Genomic DNA, 20,076 nt, shown 5'->3' with positions numbered 1-20,076 from the left:
AAATGTACCACTTATATCATTTCAATCATGTCTCCCTAACCCCTCCACATATGCTGCCCCACTTCACCCCTCACTTCTGTCTGCTGACTATTTTCTTGTTTTTTTTAATTGACCTACTAAATATTTCACCCTGATTGATATAGTAAATTGCTAAGAAGCCCCATATTTCTTCCTCACTTTCCCCTCTTTTACCTCTGTTCTTAAAGCCAGTGAAGTAGGAGAGAAATGGCTGCAAGGAATGTTTGGAAGATTATTTAGGAAATAAGGTTATGAGATGAGAATTTTCATACAGGGCTTTTTCTTTTTCTGCTCCCACCATCTTAATTTTAATCCTTAACCTAAAACAAATATGTATTAATCAGTGTGATAGTAAGATCTTGAGTTTAAATCACATACAATGACTGTGGTGATCATGTGCATCTAACTGAGCTAAGTTATTCTGTGCACCTCAATCTCACATCTGTGATAAGAAAGTATATCATCTGTGCTAGTTGGCCAAGAAAGAAATTGCAAAACACCTCATCTGACATCTATGATAGGAAAGTCTATGGAAGAAAACCAAAGTTTTGATAGTGTTTACAATAGGATTTTAATTGGGGTCATGAAAGAGATGGACTTCACAATTGCTAATGTTTACAATGAACATTTGACAGGAGAGGAAAGGTAGTAACCTTCTTAATTATGTTAAATAATGTTTGCAAATTTCGGCACAAAGCCAGCAATTTTAGAGGGAAATGACGAGTCCACTACATTGACAAGTGTTTGACTTGTACTTGTAATATCAACTTTCAGAGGATGAAAGGTGAAGTTGACCTAAAAGGGGTTTGAACTCAAAATATTTAAGTGTTAGAATAAATGCTGCTAAACATTTTTTTCCCAACATGCTAAGAATTTTGTCAGCTTGCCACCTTGATTATGTTAAATAATGATAGTACCTTTAATTAGTGTTAAATTTGCAATTACTGTGACACCATAAATTTTAAACCAATCAATATATAATATAATATTTAATAGTACATGCAGCATTTCACCAGAATATAATTTGCTTATATTGACGTAGTTATGATATACAAAAATTTTCCACGGTTAAACTGACTCAAAATTAATTGAGAGAGAGAGGAGAATCAGATAGATAGATTTGATTTTGGATAAATACCTATATTATTTAAAATCTTCTGTTTGTAGTTTAATTTTATATTACAGTGTTCCCTCTCAGTGTGAAGGTGCGTGGCTTAGTGGTTAGGGGCATTTGGCTCATGATCGTAAGGTCGTGAGTTCAATTCCCGGCAGCGCATTGTGTCCTTGAGCAAGACACTTTATTTCACGTTGCTCCAGTCCACTCAGCTGGCAAAAATGAGTAGTACCTGTATTTCAAAGGGCCGGACTTGACACACACTGTGTCATGCTGAATCTTCCCGAGAACTACATTAAGGGTACACGAGTCTGTGGAGTGCTCAGCCACTTGCACGTTAATTTCATGAGCAAGCTGTTCCGTTGATCGTATCACCTGGGACCCTCGTTGTCGGAACTGACGGAGTGCTCCTCCTCCCACAGTGTTCCCTCTTTATAGGGCGGTTGATGGAGGGGGGGTCTAAGAAAATCAACTATATCCTGTTTGGGGGTGCGGCAGGTGATAATAGAAGAAAATGAGATATTTGGTTTGATTAGTAAAGTGCACGAACAGAAAAAATAAACATATTCAATCAAGTTTAACATTTATTATTACAAAATATCAAGCACTTACAACAACTTAAAAAAAATATTTACATTGTTTACTTCCTATTGACTATAAAATAAGAATTTTCAATAAATACTTATGAAATGCTTTTACATTGCATTTTTGATGTCATGCCACCTAGTGAATGATTTGAAAGCCCTTAAAAGTATGTTTAATATCAATTTGTTTCACTCATTCAAACCCTTTGATTGGCTGAAGCTTCTCCAAACAATCCAATCAAATCATGGAAAACAAGCTGTCAAAAGCACTCACCAGTCAAAAAGGTGTTGTTTTCATTACAAAATCAACGAAACCTATAATTGGCACCCAATTACATGGTAACCAATTGCAATATTTTCAAGCTGTTGGTTAAGGTATGTATTTTATTGAAATTCGCTGAAATTCTGCTTTTGATCAAGATTTTTGCAAGTTGTGAGCGATAATGATGGAAATTCTGCTTCAAGTTATTTGGGGTCCATCAAACCACCCGCATTATATGTGGAGACACGGTATAGTGAGACGCCTTTTAAAGAGGGAGCACTGTATATTCTTACTCTAACATTATTTTATTAACCAATCAAATCATTTATTCTACATTCTTCCTAAAACAAGAAAATAAATAAACAGGAAGTTATAATCTATATACACATATTAATCTTACCCTTAATTTACAGATACTTACATGAGAACTAATGGATATTTTTATGAAGTTAAAATATACAGCTACTGAACACACAAGTAATTATGAACCAGATGATGACAATGTAATGAAATCAAAAGAATTTGTACAAAGGTGCAGGAGTGGCTGTGTGGTAAGTAGCTTGCTAACCAACCACATGGCATCTTGGGTAAGTGTCTTCTGCTATAGCCCCGGGCCGACCAAAGCCATGTGAGTGGATTTGGTAGACGGATAATGAAAGAAGCCTGTCGTATATATGTATATATGTATGTGTGTGATGTTTGTGTGTCTGCGTTTGTCCCTCTAGCATTGCTTGACAACCAATGCTGGTGTGTTTACGTCACCGTCACTTAGCGGTTCGACAAAAGAGACCGATAGAATAAGTACTGGGCTTACAAAGAATAAGTCCCAGGGTCGATTTGCACGACTAAAGGCGGTGCTCCAGCATGGCCACAGTCAAATGACGGAAACAAGTAAAAGAGTAAAGACTAATCTAAGCCTTCATGTATATATATGTGTATGTACATATATATCTATACATATTTTCTTTAAATTGTTTCAGCTTTAAAGCTGCAGTCATGCTGGGGCACAATATTTCTTTTATATGTGTCAGCCCAAAGACTGTGGCCATGTTGACATTAAAATAAAGATAGAGAACTATACATATATGCAGTTTTTTTTTTTATTACAGTCTTTTAGCTATCTCTCTCTCTCTCTCTCTCTCTCTCTCTCTCTCTCTCTCTCTCTCTCTCTTTTTCTGTCTTCCCACTCTCTCTGTATATATCATCTATTCACATTGTTTAAATTGATAATGCATTATCACATTATCACATAGCTTTGAGATCCTGGTGATGTGATCGTTTATTTTTATATTGTAGGGAAGGTGTGAGAGACCAGACTTGGCCAGTTTGAAGATAAAACGGGTCAAATATTTGGGTTGATTATGGCCTGTTTAAATGCTAAAAGGTTAATGATCTCAACATCTCTGTGAAGGACAGCTTCCTGTTCTACAATTCCAAGCAAAACTGATTGATGAAAATGAATCATCATCATCATCGTTTAACGTCCGCTTTCCATGCTAGCATGGGTTGGATGATTTGACTGAGGACTGGCGAACCAGATGGCTGCACCAGGCTTCAATCTGATCTGGCAGAGTTTCTACAGCTGGATACCCTTCCTAATGCCAACCACTCTGAGAGTGTAGTGGGTGCTTTTATGTGCCACTGGCACGAGGGCCAGTCTGACGGTACTGGTAAAGACCACGCTCAAATGGTGTTTTTTACGTGCTACCTGCACAGGAGTCAGTCCAGTGGCACTGGCAACGACCTCGCTTGACTGCTTTATTCACGTGCCAGTAAGGTGACACTGGTAATGATCATGCTCAAATGGTGCTTTTTACATGCCACTGGCATGGAAGCCAGACAGCTGCTCTGGCAGTGATCCCGCTCGGATGGAGCTGTTAGCGCTCCACTGGTACGGGTGCCAGTCATCGAATTCAGTTACTTGACAAAATATCATTGCAAAACAATCAACAAAGTTGACTAAAGAAGATCCTTGGAAAATGGACAGAGATCTGAAACTTGAAAGAAAGGGCGGTCACAATTGGTATGCCTGTGATCATAGTGTTGCTTGATCAGAGCTGATGTGGGGTTAAACAGCAGCATTAACATCACTCGCAACGATGACGTCAGCAACATTAGTATCATCCTCAACAGCATCCGCAATTCTATCTCAACAGCATCACCATAATAACATGCAGTACACCACCATCTCCGCTATCACCATTATACAGGCACAACATCCTCTATAATCATAACTATTATTATTTCATTGTTTCTTCAGTTCTGCCTTTCTTTACTTCCTCTGAAGTAATCACTTCACGAAAACAATAACAAACAAATAAGCACACCCCTCACCAAAAGAAAAAAAAGAAAAAAGAAACACAAAGAGAGAGGGAGGAAGAGGGAGAAGAAAAACAGTTCCAAGTGAAGTAGAAGTGTGGGATCTAACCCATACCACCTCATATTTATCGCGGTACTTATGGAATTTTGAAAGATTCCCTTAATAGCACTCAAGTGACAATTAAAATAACGTTGGGTTACTTAAAAGTGATTGGCTTTCATAAGCAGATATACAGCTGTGCTAGAACAGATGTCGAAGACATATTTTACATTGAATGCATTTAATAATAATAATAATAATAATAATAATAATAATGATAATGATAATAACAATAATAATCCTTTCTGTTATAGGCACAAAGCCTGAATAATAATAATAATAAAAGCTCCAAATTTTGCCACAAGGGCAGTAATTTGGAGGGAGGAGATGGGTTGATTACATTGACCCCCCCCCCCGTGTTCAACTGGTACTTATTTTATCAATCCTGAAAGGATGAAAGGTAAAGTCGACCTCAGCGGAATCTGAATAATAATAATAATAACAATTCTTTCTATCTAATTTCAGCACAAGGCCAGCAATTTTGAGTGGAGTGGTGTTAGTTAATATCATCAACCTCAGTACCTGATTGGTACTTTTATTTTACCTTGGGCAAGTATCTTCTACTATGGCCTCAGGCCGACCAAAACCTTGTGAGTGGATTTGGTAGATGGAAACTGAAAGAAGCCTGTCGTATATATATGTATATATATATGTGTGTGTGTGTTTGTCCCCACTAACATCGCTTGACAACTGATGGTGATGTGTTTACGTCCCCGTAACTTAGCGGTTCAGCAAAAGAGAATAAGTACTAGGCTTACAAAAGATAAGTCCTGGGGTTGATTTGCTTGACTAAAAGAAAGGCAGTACTTCAGCATAGCCGCAGTCAAATGACTGAAACAAATAAGAGTAACAGTATAAATAGATGTACTTTCTGAAAAAATTTTTGTGTCATTTAATGATTAACATTAGAGAGGTTGTGTTGTCCCTACAAGACAAATTAGACATTCCAAAGCAGTTTCATCTCAAGCACAACTAAAGGAGAGTCTTATTTTCCATGCATTATCTCTGTTAGTTCCTTTCCATACAACTGGATGACAAATAACCACAATGAGAAAGTGGAAAAGTAAAAGGAGAGAACCAGAGATGTAGGGAGAGTGGGGAACAGGAAAGCAAAGAATGGAAGAGAGAAACAGTAAGACAGCTACATGAAGGTTCTTGGTAAGGGGAGGGAATAAAAGCAAAGATTATCATATCACTACCATTTTTATATTTGCTTTCCCTCGGTGACAAATGTTAAAATTTGTATAAAAAGTCAGGTCTGCAATGAAGGTTTATAAAATCTGTACTTGCTCATTTGTTATAAAGATTGACAAAAGATCTATGTTTCAGCAATTAGAGAAACAACATTGTGTAGAAATCAGTTTGACAAGTGTAACAATTGCACATCAATCTTGTAACCCTGTTCATTATGACAATATAGATTGTGGTGGATTACATCTGCTGTTGTTTGGTTCCAGTTTGCCTCTGATGAGCACACACATGATCAAAAACACTCCCTATCTGTGACCATCCCATCTGTTTGGACAGCATTAGGCTTTAATGTCTGTCTTTCCATGCTTGTACGGGTCAGACAAAATTCATTGAGTTAGATATTTTGTGGCTGGATGCTCTCTTGTTGCTAACCTTCACCTGTTTCAGTCTAAATACATTTTCATTGAATTTGATTGCAAATAAACAACCCTGCTTGTGTGACAATGCTGTTTGTTTACAATTAGCACACAATGTCAAAGACAAGGACACACACAAACACTCACATATATATGAGGACCTTTGTTTCAGTTTCTACCAATCAAATTCACTCATCAGACTTTCGTTAGCTATACTAGAAGACACTTGCCTAAGGTGCCTTGCAATGGGTCTAAACTCAAAACCACTTAGTTGTGAAGCAAACTTCTTAAGCACATAGCCATGCCTGCACATAATGATTTAATAAAAATGACTGATTTAATAATAAAAATAATTTAATAATTTAATAAAAATAAGTGGAGTTTGGTTGAGGGCTATAGTTATATCACTCTGTGCATATGTGTGTCTGTGTGTAAGTGTAATTCCATTGTGAAGGCAATGTATAATGGAGACATACACTTCAACAGTAACAGTTCACCACTGGATCATTACTTTCTGCCATGCTATACTGTACATTGTCATATTGTCAAGGATGATGAATGACATCAGAAAAAAAGACTTAGGAAGAAATCTGTGGCAGCAGGCCTACATGTGTCAGTCATTACTTACGCACTAAAACAATTACACACACAGACACACTAATTTATGGCAAAAATACATATTCTAAAACCAATATTAAAAATTACTTTTGAAGGCTCTTATTTACAAACTGCATGACCTTTTTTTTTGTGTAGTTTCTTATTTTGAAAGGTAAATATGGCTGACTCTCAAAACAGACTTATGATAGATCTCGGATGTCTGAAAGCTGATTTAAATGTAGCATATTAAAAATTTTTTTCTGAAATCTTTAGTGAGTAATGTGTAATATTTATTTTCACTGTATTATATGGAGTTTTGGTCTTAATGTCTTGATATATCAGGTGCAATCCCACATATGTAATATTACCAAAACTGCATCACAAAAATTAAGATTCTTTTCCCAAGCCAGAAAATACTTCATTCCTGATCCTGACCAAATGCAGACCCTCTACAAAGTTCAAGTTAAAGTCACATTGCTATGCTACCGTCACTTCTGGAAGTGTACTGCTATTGCACAAATATACTGATCTTTGATCACACCCAAACAAAAGCCATTTGACTAACTGACAATGCTTCACTCACTCACACACAACCTCTGGTCCATAGATGCTAAATTTAAACTCTTTGTCTTTTCTTACATTACTCTGCACCTCTGAATGAGCTAGCTGCATAGTTATTCCTCTCAGAATTAAGTGACAAATACATCACACTCCTCCTATAATCTTAACCCCTTAATGGATTATCCCGAGTTTACTTGTGCATCACAAATGTATCTTTTTAGAACAGATGAGTATACTTGGTCAAAATTAACTTTTAATTTTAGCACTCAAACAAGTTTATTTGTTTTGTGTCATTGTTTATTATGTTTTGTATAAAGCATTTTTGGAAACTTCAGCTTCTGCTATGAAACCGCTGAAATTTAGAATGCAAATAATCACCAAGATTATTGAAAAATATAGGCCCTTATTACCTCCCACAAAACCAGGAAGACCATCATCGATCCCACATCCAACAAGATTTGCACCAGCTGGTCACTTTCCCATGGAAATACCACCAAGTGAGAAGAAAAAGAACTCTACAAGACAGTGTGCAAAATGAGCAGATAAGAGAGACGCTAAAGGAAAGAAGATTCGTAGAGAAAGTAGACATGTGTGATGTCTGCAAGATAACTTTGTGTGTAACTCCTTGTTTTAAAAATTACCATTCTAAACAAACTGTCTATCTCATTTAAAAAAAAATTTTCCTTTGATTTAAAAGCAATACATCTTATAAAAAAATCAAAGATAGTTAAGTTATATGTATTTTTTCAATGTCCGAGTTAACTCATTTAAATCCAAATGAGTAAAAGTACATTTTAATTTCTATAATAAAAAAAAAAGGAAACAAGATAAAAAAAACTTTTTTTGTAATTAACAGTGTATATAATTAAAAAAGGAAATTTTAAAATATGCTCTGAAATGAAATGCCATGTCAAAATAATTGATCCATTAAGGGGTTAATTTCCCACCTTTCATAACATACACAAATCAACAATCCAATTATCTGAAATTCTTCAACCCCATATACTGCTGTCCCAATCATATTCTTCTTGCAAATGTTCAACAAATGTACATACAAATGTTCAAATTAATTAGCAATGAAATCGATCTATACAAAGAGCATGGTCCTTGCTTTTACCTTTCTGGACTAATTTATTTTATTTCTTTACTTGTTTAAGTCACTGGACAGCACTCATGATGGGCATCTTCGTTAAGATGCAACCACTACACTTTGTGGAGTGGTTGGCATTAGAAAAGCATATCCAGCTGTAGAAACCATGTCAGAGTAGACATTGGAGCTTGGACAGTCCCCTGGTTTGTCAGCTTCTGTCAAACTGTCCAACACATGCCAGCATGAAAAATGGATATTAAATTATGATGATGATGGTGTGTGTTTGTATTGCGCATGTGTGCAGGAATCTGTGTTCATATTTAGACCAGTCTAAAACAAATGGTGTTGTATGCTGTATCATTTCATGCTCCATACTTTACCAGCTTAGCAAATATAGATCAACAAAGTTAAGGCACAACTGAAATCAGTGAACTGGAGGAGGGATCAATTCTATTGCCCAAACCCTTGAAGGTGGTATCCTATGTGTGGCTGCAGTCCAATGACTGTGACTAATAAAAGAAACAAAATAGACATATGGGTACATTATAAAGGAAAGAGAGAAAGAGAAAAAAATCTGAAAAGTATGTAGTACATGAGGCTAAACAGCCTAACTTATACAACACTTTTTAATTTTTGTTATTTTCTAATGGCCCAAAACATTTCTGAATAAATTATATTTCATTATGAACAATAACAAAAGAAAACAAACTAATCATCATCTCTTCTTCTCTCTTGTAACATTATTCTGAATGGTGACAGATGTTGATTCTAAGAGAAGGAGTTGAAGGGTACTTGGTAAAAAACAAAAACAATTTCCATTAATGAGGTAGTCAGGTGATTCTAAACACCTGTTACGTACATGATAGATTATAGGTACAAACGTTTTGGTTTTGTTTTTCAACAAAAAGAAACATTTGTAAACATCCTGTTACATTATTAGTGACTTTTCAGCCAGAACTCTTACAAAGGCGATCCCTAATTCTAATTTTTTTTTTGTTTTTAAAAAAAAACATCATTATCATTACTGTCATCATTTGGTTAAACTGTAATGTACTAGTATTTTAATATCTCAATGCTTTATATCTAAGTAAAAATGCATTTTAAAAACATTCTCTGTGTGTGTGTATGTGCATGTATGTCTGTGTGCATGTGTGTGAGAGTGAGAGGGAGACAGAAAGAGTGAGAGGGAGAGACAGACAAAAAGTGACAGACTGACAGACAGGGTGTGTAAAGGTTTTAAAATAAGTTTTATTGTTATGTATTACTTGTAAGGAGCTGATCAAAAGTAGAATGGCTGTGAGAATATTATTAAGTTAGCTCACAAATTCTGAGAATCAGAAGGACCGATGGCACCAATGCTTATCTCTCTCTATATCCAACCTCATAGCATTAATAAAATGAGGAACAAACAATATTCTGAAAAAGACTTTTGGTTTATGAGAGGGGTTTCTATTTTTTTCACTACTGCAGTGTTCTACACTCCATGGTACCTACATAGAATAAGGTACACTTAGCTACTGAGGGTTAAATAGTGAGTCACATGACAAAATGCAGTGGTGATGATAGCACATTGACTATTCTTCCTCTTTGTTAGCTGCTCAGCACCAAATCAACTCATTAATCTCTACTTTCAAGATTAGAAAGACTTTGATAACGTACATGAATGATATTCAAGTTTTTAAAAAAATCCTAAACCCCTTAAATATAATGTGTGTGCATGTGTTGTTGTTGTTGTTGTTGTTATTTCCAATCTTCCATGAAAACATATCTGGCCACGGGGAAATATTACCTTTACATGGGAACAGATGAGGGTTGGTAACAAGAAGGACATCCGACCATAACAATCTAATTCAATGAATTCTGTCTGATTCATGCAAGAATGGAAAACTGGAAGTTAAAACAATAACAATGATAATAGTGAAGATGATGATGATGATGATGGCAGTCATGATGTCCTATGTATGCTAAGTTTAAAGTCACAAACAGCTAATGCAACTTCTTCTTGAGACAGCATTCACCCAGGGTGGGTTGAGCTGGCTTCATTCATCCTCAATGCTGCATCTCTCACAAACGCCGACCAGGCCTGGCGATTTGAGGCTAACGACCGCGTGATCTCCAATCACTCCTTATTCCAGCGGTGAATGTCGTAGACATGGGAGCCTAGGTTGGGTTCCAGTTCAGCCTTGACTGTCATCAGCCAGGTTTTTCATTGTCCACCACAGGGTTGATGATAGCAATGTGGTGGACAATGAAAAAGCTGGCTGATGACAGTCAAGACTGATCTGGAATCCAACCTAGGGCCCCATGTCTACGGCATTCAACACTGGAATAAGGAGTGGTTGGAGATCAGGCGGTCATTAGCCTCAAATCACCAGGCCTGGTCAGCATTTGTGAGAGATGTAGCATTGAGGAAGGTGCAACTCTCAAAAGATCTCTAAGCTAATACTGAAACTGTATTTCAGTAAGTGTTTCTATGATCAAAGCTTGCGCAGCGGGAATGGTATAATGTAAGTATGTATAGAAGCATATGGTAGTTGCGCACTATTAGCCAAGACCATACTGACTGAAACAGAGTAGGAAATGAAAATATATAACATGAAGTTAATGGTCCAATCTTTATTTAGCTCTCAAAGAAGAACTTATTTCATACTGAAATACTCTTTACAAAGTGAAAATAGCAAAATCCTTGGCCATTATGTTATGTTCATAATCCACCCTACTGTTTTATTAGGTCCCTGCTATGTAAGATGTTAGTGATTTCCTAACTGACCTACCATATCTTATTGATTTATTAATTAGTTGTTTTAGCAGCAGTACATGTTGCTGTTGTTGCTGTGGTTGTATTTAGTAGTTTATGTTGTTGTTCTCGAAGTAGCAGCAGTTTGAATAGCTTAGGATCTAGTGCCACAGGAACTCTTTTACTTATTTCAGTCATTTGACTGTGGCCATGCTGGAGCACTGCCTTTAGTCGAGCAAATCAACACCAGGACTTATTCTTTGTAAGCCTAGTACTTATTCTATTGGTCTCTGTTGCTGAACTGCTAAGTTACGGGAGAACAAACACAGACAGACAAACATATACACATACACATATATGGTTCGTAAGCAAGCTACTTACCACACAGCCACTCCTACACCAATCAAAAATTTAAAAGCAATGCACAAGTTTAGCATCTGATATCTACAGAACTGAAGTCATATTCTATATCATATAAATGCTTGGTTACATAGAGTACAGTGCATCAATCAGAGTATGTTACCATAGAAACACATCCAACAAAAGTGCTTAACCCTTTGGTATTTAAACCAGCCATATCTAGCCCAAATATTTTACCTGTTTTATGTTCAAACCAGCCAGATTTGACCTCTCATACCTACCCTACAATGTCATTCTAAAAAGAAACAATAATACTACAGTATTCTTGAAGCTACAAGATAATGTATAATTAATTCAAAATAATATGAATAAATAAGCGTTGTATTTGACATAGTAATCTGAATGCTAGAGTTACACTCATTTCTTCTTTCTCCTTACAGCCATCATCATCATTATCATCACTGCTGCCGGCACCGTTGCCACCACTACCATTTTACTGTCATTGTTAGGTGAGCAACTATTTTTAATGGTGTCATGAACTTGACTAGTCTACAAGAATTCTACTCTACTTCCACTCTAATATATTACAGTATCATCAAAAATAATATCTTTTTATGGTCGAATCCAAGCTGTTTACCTAGTAATAAGTACCCTCAAGGACAATACAAATATACTATATTTAATTGAGAAACAACCCAATAAACAATTAAAGCAAGTAATGGATACAACTAAGAATTGTTAGATTAAGTCCTGACATTTTGTACTGAATGTTATTCACAAACAATTATTAATTGAAATTTCTGTCTTTTTCAGAGAAAGGAAATAAAAACCGAGCAGCAATTTTTAGAATTCAAAACTTTATGGTCGGAAAGAGAACTTCTTAATCACACAGCCATGCCTGCCTCTACATATAACATGCACATGCATGTCCATGTGGTTAAACTTCATTTCCCAACTATGTAGTTTTGGGTTCAGTCCCTCTGCACAGCACCTTGTCTTTTACTATAACCCTGAACTGACTAAAGCATGAGTGGATTTGGCAAACAGAAACTGAAAGTCAATTTTGTATGTATGTATATGTATGTTTGTGTGCATTTTCATGTTTTGCATAGGCATAGTGATACCTAGTGTTAGAACTCAAAATATATATGCTTCAGAATAAAGCATTTGCATCCTATACAAGAAACAAGTGTAAGCTAATGAAGTTCAATATATAATTCCTTTGTCATTTATTTAATTTTGTGTGTATGTGTATGTGTCTCTTTCTCTCTCTCTCTCTCTCTCTCTCTCTCTCTCTCTCTCTCTCTCTCTCTCTCTCTCTCTCTCTCTTTCCGTGCATGTTTGTTTACACTTGTGCTGAACTACAATACCTCAGTAATACATTTATCAAACCCATACTCGGATGATAAAACAGACGGAAAAACAAAAGAACGATATTGAAATATAAAGGCTTTTGACCTGATGGTTAGAGAATTAAGTTCATGATCAATTCCTGGACCAGAAAGTTTGCTGTGTCTTGAGGTGATACATTTCATTTGCTTCAATCTACTCAGCTGATGATACAATCAACTGATGATACAGCTCTCTCTCTCTGACTTTAGTTGTCACCTCCTTGAAATTCTGTTGATTCAAAAGTAAAAGGGCTGAGAGAGTACCTGTGTCTGCTTATGACTGCATAGATACCGAAAACAATTATGAATATAATGCACCACCTGATCTGGGAATTGAAACCGTGATCTCACGATTGTGAGTGTAACACCCTAACCACTAGGCCATGTGCCCTCATATATATATATATATATATATATATATATATATATATATATGTGTGTATATATTACCAACTTCAAATAAGATGGTATTGAACAAGAAATATAATAAGATTGTTCAACTTACATGCCTTCTTTTATCCTGGATTCATTGTACTGTTTGTGGAAATCTAGCAGCTCACTGACAAGACCTCGCTGAAGCATGTCATCAACTCTTTTATCAAGACGTTCATTCAAGACTGAAGAACAAAATATAGAAAAGAGTGAAAAAAAGGACATGCCTGATTATTGCTAATCAATATTTCAAAACAAAAAAAAAAATTACCTGCATCCCACACTCAGAATTTGTTGCCTTGCAGCATGGTGACCTCACAAGAGCTGATGGCATGAAAAAACACCCAATATATTCTATAAAGTGGTTGGTGTTAGGAAGGGCGTCCAGACATAGAGACCATGCCAAAACAGACACTGAAGCATAACACAGACCATTGACCCATTGGATCCTGTCAATCCATCCAATCCATGCAAGCATTTAATATGGATTTCAAATTATGCTAATGATAATTCTGAGTTCAAATTTTAATCAAGTTTTTTAGAGTTTTTCACCAAATGAAGGTTTATTAAAAAATGGAGATGAATAATTCAAGTATGCGATTGCAGTGGTGTCACTGTCTATCATTGTCTATCAAATGTGACACGAAGCTCCCCAAGTGAGCTTCATGTCACATTTAATTAGATGCTAAACACTTTTATTTTTAGAGAAGGAATCAATGAAATTAACCTCGATACTTATTCTATCAGCTATTTTACCAATCTACTGTTACAGGGATGTAAACAAACTTACACCAACTGTCCAGTAGAGAGAGACAAACTCAAACATGTCTCCCACTCCATATATATTTATATATACACACACACATTGAGGCACGTGACTTAGTGGTTAGGGTGTCAGCATCATGATCGTAAGATTGTAGTTTTGATTCCTGGACCAGGTGACACGTTATGTTCTTGAGCGAAACACTTCATTTCACGTTGCCCCAGTCCACTCAGCTGGCAAAAATGAGTAATGCTGGGGAACACATACGCCATTGAAACTGGGAAACCGGGCCCATGAGCCTGGATAGGCTTTAAAAGGAGCGCATTTATTTTTTTATATATACACACACACACATAGTGTGTGTGTGTATGAATGGTATCCAAGAGATCGGAAAAGATCACTTAGATGGCTTCCATGATGATGGGAAGATGATTTAGTCAAGCAATTTGGGTCAAGATAGAAAAGGATGGTGCAATCAAGACAAAATTGGAGGCACATTGTAACTAGCAGCATATAACAACATCTGATGACCTGGTCAAGAGTGTGTGTGTGTGTGTGTGTGTGCACATATGTGTATGTACATCCTTTAAACTGCATCCAGTAGTTGTGCCTTGGTGCAAAAGTTCCAATGTTTTTGAGGAATGAAGAACCATTTCTTTGCCATTATTGTTCACAGATGTACTCAGACAAGGAATAGCAGCACCTGTCAGGGTCCCTAGTTATGGGTTAAATAGCAATAATGGGCTTGTTTACCTATATATGAGAAGACTGGATCTTGTGGACTCTGCAGAAGTAGCCTTAATTGTTCAATGGAGAAGTCAGCTGCAGAAACGCACTGTAAACTGCAGAGAGTAAGATGTGGCAACCAAGATATTTTGATCACATTTTGATAATCCACCGCATCTGTTTCCATCCCTAGTTATCTCAACTTTATCATGCCACTGAATTGAAAATGGCCAAGGATGAAAGAGAAAGGTTGACAGCATGCAATTCTCCTCCAATCAAAACAAGTTTGCCATGCAAGTCATCAGTCATCCATAAGGATTACTAGATGGTCCTCATTACTTCCAGGGATGAACATGTATTTATAGCAGATTAAAGTAAATTGAGAAATCCGAGTGGCTTCTTCAGTTAGTGCTCCTGCTAATACTAGCCAACAGAATGCATAGAAATGAACAGCTTTCCTTAAAAGAACCATTTCATAAAAACTATAATTCCAGGAAGGTAATATCATTATTTCATTCTTGGAATTAATATATTATGTAATAGTCTACTCAGCTGGAAAAATGAGTTGTACTTGTATTTCAAATGGCAACATTATCACACTCTCTGTTACACTGAATCTCCCTGAAAACTGTTGAGCATTTTTTGATTGTCTTAATAACTGACAAGATGCCGGAGCAGATTTCCGCTCCGACATCCAAAACTCAGAGTTTTATTATGGCAACTGAATAATTGTCACATATTATATTACACATAAATTCCTCTATTTACATAATATCAAGGTTTCATTCATTCTTTTATTGTCATACCATTACTATTTATATATATATAGGCACAGGAGTGGCTGTGTGGTTGCTTAACACACAGCTTGCTTACCAGCCACTTGGTTCCATGTTCATTCCCACTGCGTGGCACCTTGGGCAAGTGTCTTCTACTATAGCCTTGTGAGTGGATTTGGTAGACGGAAACTGAAAGAAGCCCATCGTATGTATGTATATATATATGTATGTGTGTGTATATGTTTGTGTGTCTGTGTTTGTCCCAACAACATTGCTTGACAACCGATAGTGGTGTGTTTAATGTCCCCATAACTTAGCGGTCTGGCAAAAGAGACCAATAGAATAAGTACTAGGCTTCCAAAGAATAAGTCCTGGGGTCGATTTGCTCGACTAAAGGCAGTGCTCCAGCATGGCCACAGTCAAATGACTGAAACAAGTAAAAGAGAAAATGATAAAGAAATATATATATATATATATATAATAGCAGTATCACCCAGTGTTGCTTGGGTTTGTTTCGACCCTTTAGAATTGGAATTTTTGAAAAGTAAAAATTTTGCATTATGCAACTTGTTATTCTCTTCAAGTGAACATTTTTTCAGTTGAAATACACCGAAAAATGGTGACACAGCAGTCAAAAATCGTAAAAATTAGGGATTTTCATAGAAAAAAAGCACCTTTTTGATGTAAATAATTTTTGGTGTTAACATGGTCCGATTTGAATTTCATCTTCTACAGAATGAAGAACAAGCCTTCTTCTATCTTACTCTCAATTTTGGTCAACTTGCGCTGCAGGGTCTCAAAGGAGATAGTGTTAGTTGAAGGCTACAAAACCTGCCACGCACAGACAACTTCAGCTTTATATATATAGATTTGCTACACACTACTCACCATCCTTAATAATGAAACTTGGTAGATCCAAAAGTTAAACACACAGACACACACACAGATACACACACAGACACACAAATTGAGTTTTATATATATAGATTTCTCAATGGGGATTTCAGGGGAGAGTTTCAGGGAGTGGCTGGTGATGTATCGTGATACAGGGAGTCGCTGGCGATGTAGCCGGCCTGCTAAAATTTGGTTAAAGTGATTCAAACTGCAGACTCAACGCAAAATGGTCACATTTAATTCAAAGCGTTAAAAATGTTATGGAAATAATTGGTATGTGTTCACAAAGTCCAAATGATTAATACAAAAAAACCCCTCCAGGCTACATCCTGAAAATTCATTTCTTTGCCGAATTTCTACAATGTTTACGGCGATTCGTTTTTATATCTTGATTTTTCTATTTTTCATGCATGCTTGCACGCGTGGTGAACACAGTTTACGTCAAACAGCTGACTGAGTAAAGTTCACTATTCAATGCACGGGATAAGGCCTAAACAAACACATTATCGATTTTTACACTTGCGAGATGAATTTCGGAACAGAAATAGCGCAGTTCAATTTTCATTCGCCTAAACTTTAAGTGACCCATTTTTGGTGGTTCTACGATTTGTTGGCTAGGAGGAGATGTGCTGGGAAGTTAAACACACAGACATACAAGTTGAGTTTTATATATATATATATATATATATATATATATATATATATGACAGGTTTCTGCACAGTTTCCATCTATCATATTCACTGATATGGCATTGGTCAACCCGGAGCTATAATAGGTGCTGTGTAGTGAGACTGAACTTGAAAACTCAGTCGCAAAGTGAACTTCTTAACCATACAGCCATGTTCATTATTTCATTGTCTCAAATTGATCAGCTTCTGGAGTTTTTTGTTTTAGATTATATAAGATAATGGCTGAATTTATTCTTTCAATAGCAGAAGCAGCAGCAATTTCTTACAGCTTTCTAAATATCCAGGAAATTCATTTTTTTTTTTCCACCTCCCATTTCAAGAATGTCATTTTGTAATCTATCAACAGAGGTGACCTTTGACGTAATTTAAAACAGTTTTTGTCTTTTCTTTAATATAAGACACTGCTATCCTTCCACACAGAAAGAAAGAAGTTTTTTTTCTTTAGATTTATTCAGTGACAGCTAATGAGTCTGCAGACAAAACTCCTTCTTAGTCAAAACACAAAGGTTACAAGCAACAACAGGATTAACACCAAAGTAAATGTCAAGACAAAGAAACCATTTATAAGGAAGGGATTCTTGAGAAATACCAGAAAATAGAACAGATAAAAGCCAAGATGAGAATGTTCAGACTTTTTCTTTTCTTTTTTTTGCATATTTATATATTTTTTCTTTACTCTAAACTAGAACATTATTCAAGATACACAAAGGATTTGAAAATAACTCTCACATCTGTTCTTTCATTATATCTACAATGGATGAGGAGTAGAGGTGTGGATACCTTAGAGTTAAATAACAATTTTATCTATTTTTACTCTTTCATTGCTTTTTCAATTTATTTGTATTACAAATAGAAGCCCTGCTACCACCACCACCACCACCACCAGCAAAACCACAAAGATATCTGGTGTGCAACGACTTGAAAAGGATATTTAGAAGACCAAGATAGCCATTTACAATTTACCTTACTGTTGTTAAAGGAAAAGAAAGAATCTGGTTGAGGATAAACACACATAGGAAGAGTGTTTTAATGTTGAATGATCTAAGGAAATAAAATGAATTTGTGAAGCTTAGATTAAGCCTTGATGTAATACATTGAAAAATAAATCATAGAGGGAATATACTACTGTGGCAAAAACTTGAATTGGGCTTGATCAGAATGTATACTACAAGAGTGAGTTTCATGTGAAAAGAAGAGAGAATAAAACAGCCCAAATTACCTATGGTGGATGTAGCAATAAAGGTTACATTGGTAAGTATAAATTGGTGCAAATAAAATGTTAAACTACTTGAAAAGGTTCACTTAGAACATAAGAATATGATTTAACACTGAGGAACATATTCCAGAGGAATCACAGCATTGACCATGACAACAATAAAACAGTGTTTGACAATATAACATCCATCAACATCCAAAAAGCAAGACTTGATGCTGCTGCTACTGCTGTTGTTGTTGTTGTTAAGCAACAAGACAGGTAAGGGTGATTAGGTGATGGTCAAGGGCTTAGGAGCAGGAGACCCCAGACCTTGGAAGAAAAAAAAAAACTTTGGTCGTCTTGTAGTCGAGGGCTCTTCGTTGACGCCCAACACCACTGGGTGGTGGCCCTTGAAGTCGCTGGAAATAGAGATCTCCAGGTCCAAATTCTTGAACAGCTGCTACTGTTGCTGATGGTAATGATGACAATGAGTATGATAAATAAGGTATCTGATGGGGAGTGGTATGAGCAAGATTTTTCAAGTGCTATAATAATTGCATACTTACTTTCTCTGTAATGAAATTATATACCAGAGAACCATAAACTGTATTCATTTTCAGTTATAGCCTTTCACTCAATTTATTCTTATTTATGTAATTATACCAGCCAAATATTATTTGTAACTTTTCTTCTGATACTTACGTCTTTGTCAACTGACCATGTAGGCCTGCTTAAACTGTACTCTAACAGAGACATATATCCATATTATCCCCTGCCTGCAAACAAAGATCCAAGATCTTTTTCCTATTAATCTTCCAAATTAATTTAGAAAGATCAATTTACAGATTCATCATTATATGCACATATATTCAAAGTGATGACTTGTGATTATATGCACATATATTCAAAGTGATGACTTGTGATTCAAAGTGATGACTTGCATATGAATAAACTAATCACTGTCATATTTGACACAGGGGAACATCTTTTCCTTTACAATGAATGTGTTCATAACATAACACTGCGGCTATTTGCTTCCCAACCATATGGTTCTGGGTTCAGTCTTACTGTGAGGCAAATAGAGCAAGTGTCTTCTACTGTAATCCTGAGTTAACCAAAGACTTGCAAGTGAATTTGGTTGATGAAAACTGAGAAAAACCTGATGACTGTATATGTGTGTGTGGGGGGGGGTATGTGCATTTGTCTCCTTGTCCTGACATTGTGTGATAATTACTCTTTTACTCGTTTCAGTCATTTGACTGTGGCCATGCTGGAGCACCACCTTTAGTCGAGCAAGGCAACCCCAGGACCTATTCTTTGTAAGCCTAGTACTTATTCTATCGGCCACTTTTGCCGAACCGCTAAGTTACGGGGATGTAAACACACCAGCATCGGTTGTTAAACGCTGGTGGGGGGACAAACACAGACCCACAAACATATATATAGGCGCAGGAGTGGCTGTTTGGTAAGTAGCTTGCTAACCAACCACATGGTTCCGGGTTCAGTCCCACTGCGTGGCATCTTGGGCACGTGTCTTCTGCTATAGCCCCGGGCCGACCAATGCCTTGTGAGTGGATTTGGTAGACGGAAACTGAAAGAAGCCTGTCGTATATATGTATATATATATATAAGTGTGTGTGAATATGTTTGTGTGTCTGTGTTTGTTCCCCTAGCATTGCTTGACAACCGATGCTGGTGTGTTTACGTCCCCATAACTTAGCGGTTCGGCAAAAGAGACCGATAGAATAAGTACTGGGCTGACAAAGAATAAGTCCCGGGGTTGATTTGCTCGACTAAAGGCAGTGCTCCAGCATGGCCGCAGTCAAATGACTGAAACAAGTAAAAAGAGTAAAAAGAGTA

At 36.4% G+C, this 20,076-nt stretch overlaps 1 protein-coding gene across 2 annotated transcripts in view; it reads right to left on the bottom strand.

Annotated features, from left to right (window-relative positions):
- The window catches only part of LOC115216636 (tRNA dimethylallyltransferase), a 351,240-nt gene that overhangs the window by 88,842 nt on the left and 242,322 nt on the right, over positions 1-20,076 (bottom strand). For both annotated transcript variants that reach the window (XM_029786122.2, XM_036506693.1), the window contains one exon: positions 13,246-13,357. In XM_029786122.2, coding sequence (XP_029641982.1) covers positions 13,246-13,357 — 112 coding nt within the window. The remainder of the gene's footprint in view (positions 1-13,245; positions 13,358-20,076) is intronic.

The sequence above is a fragment of the Octopus sinensis genome, linkage group LG10 (assembly GCF_006345805.1).
Source record: "Octopus sinensis linkage group LG10, ASM634580v1, whole genome shotgun sequence".
NCBI classification, from domain to species: domain Eukaryota; kingdom Metazoa; phylum Mollusca; class Cephalopoda; order Octopoda; family Octopodidae; genus Octopus; species Octopus sinensis.
The sequence above is the reverse complement of the archived record's forward strand: the minus strand, read 5'-3'. Positions and strand labels throughout refer to the sequence as shown.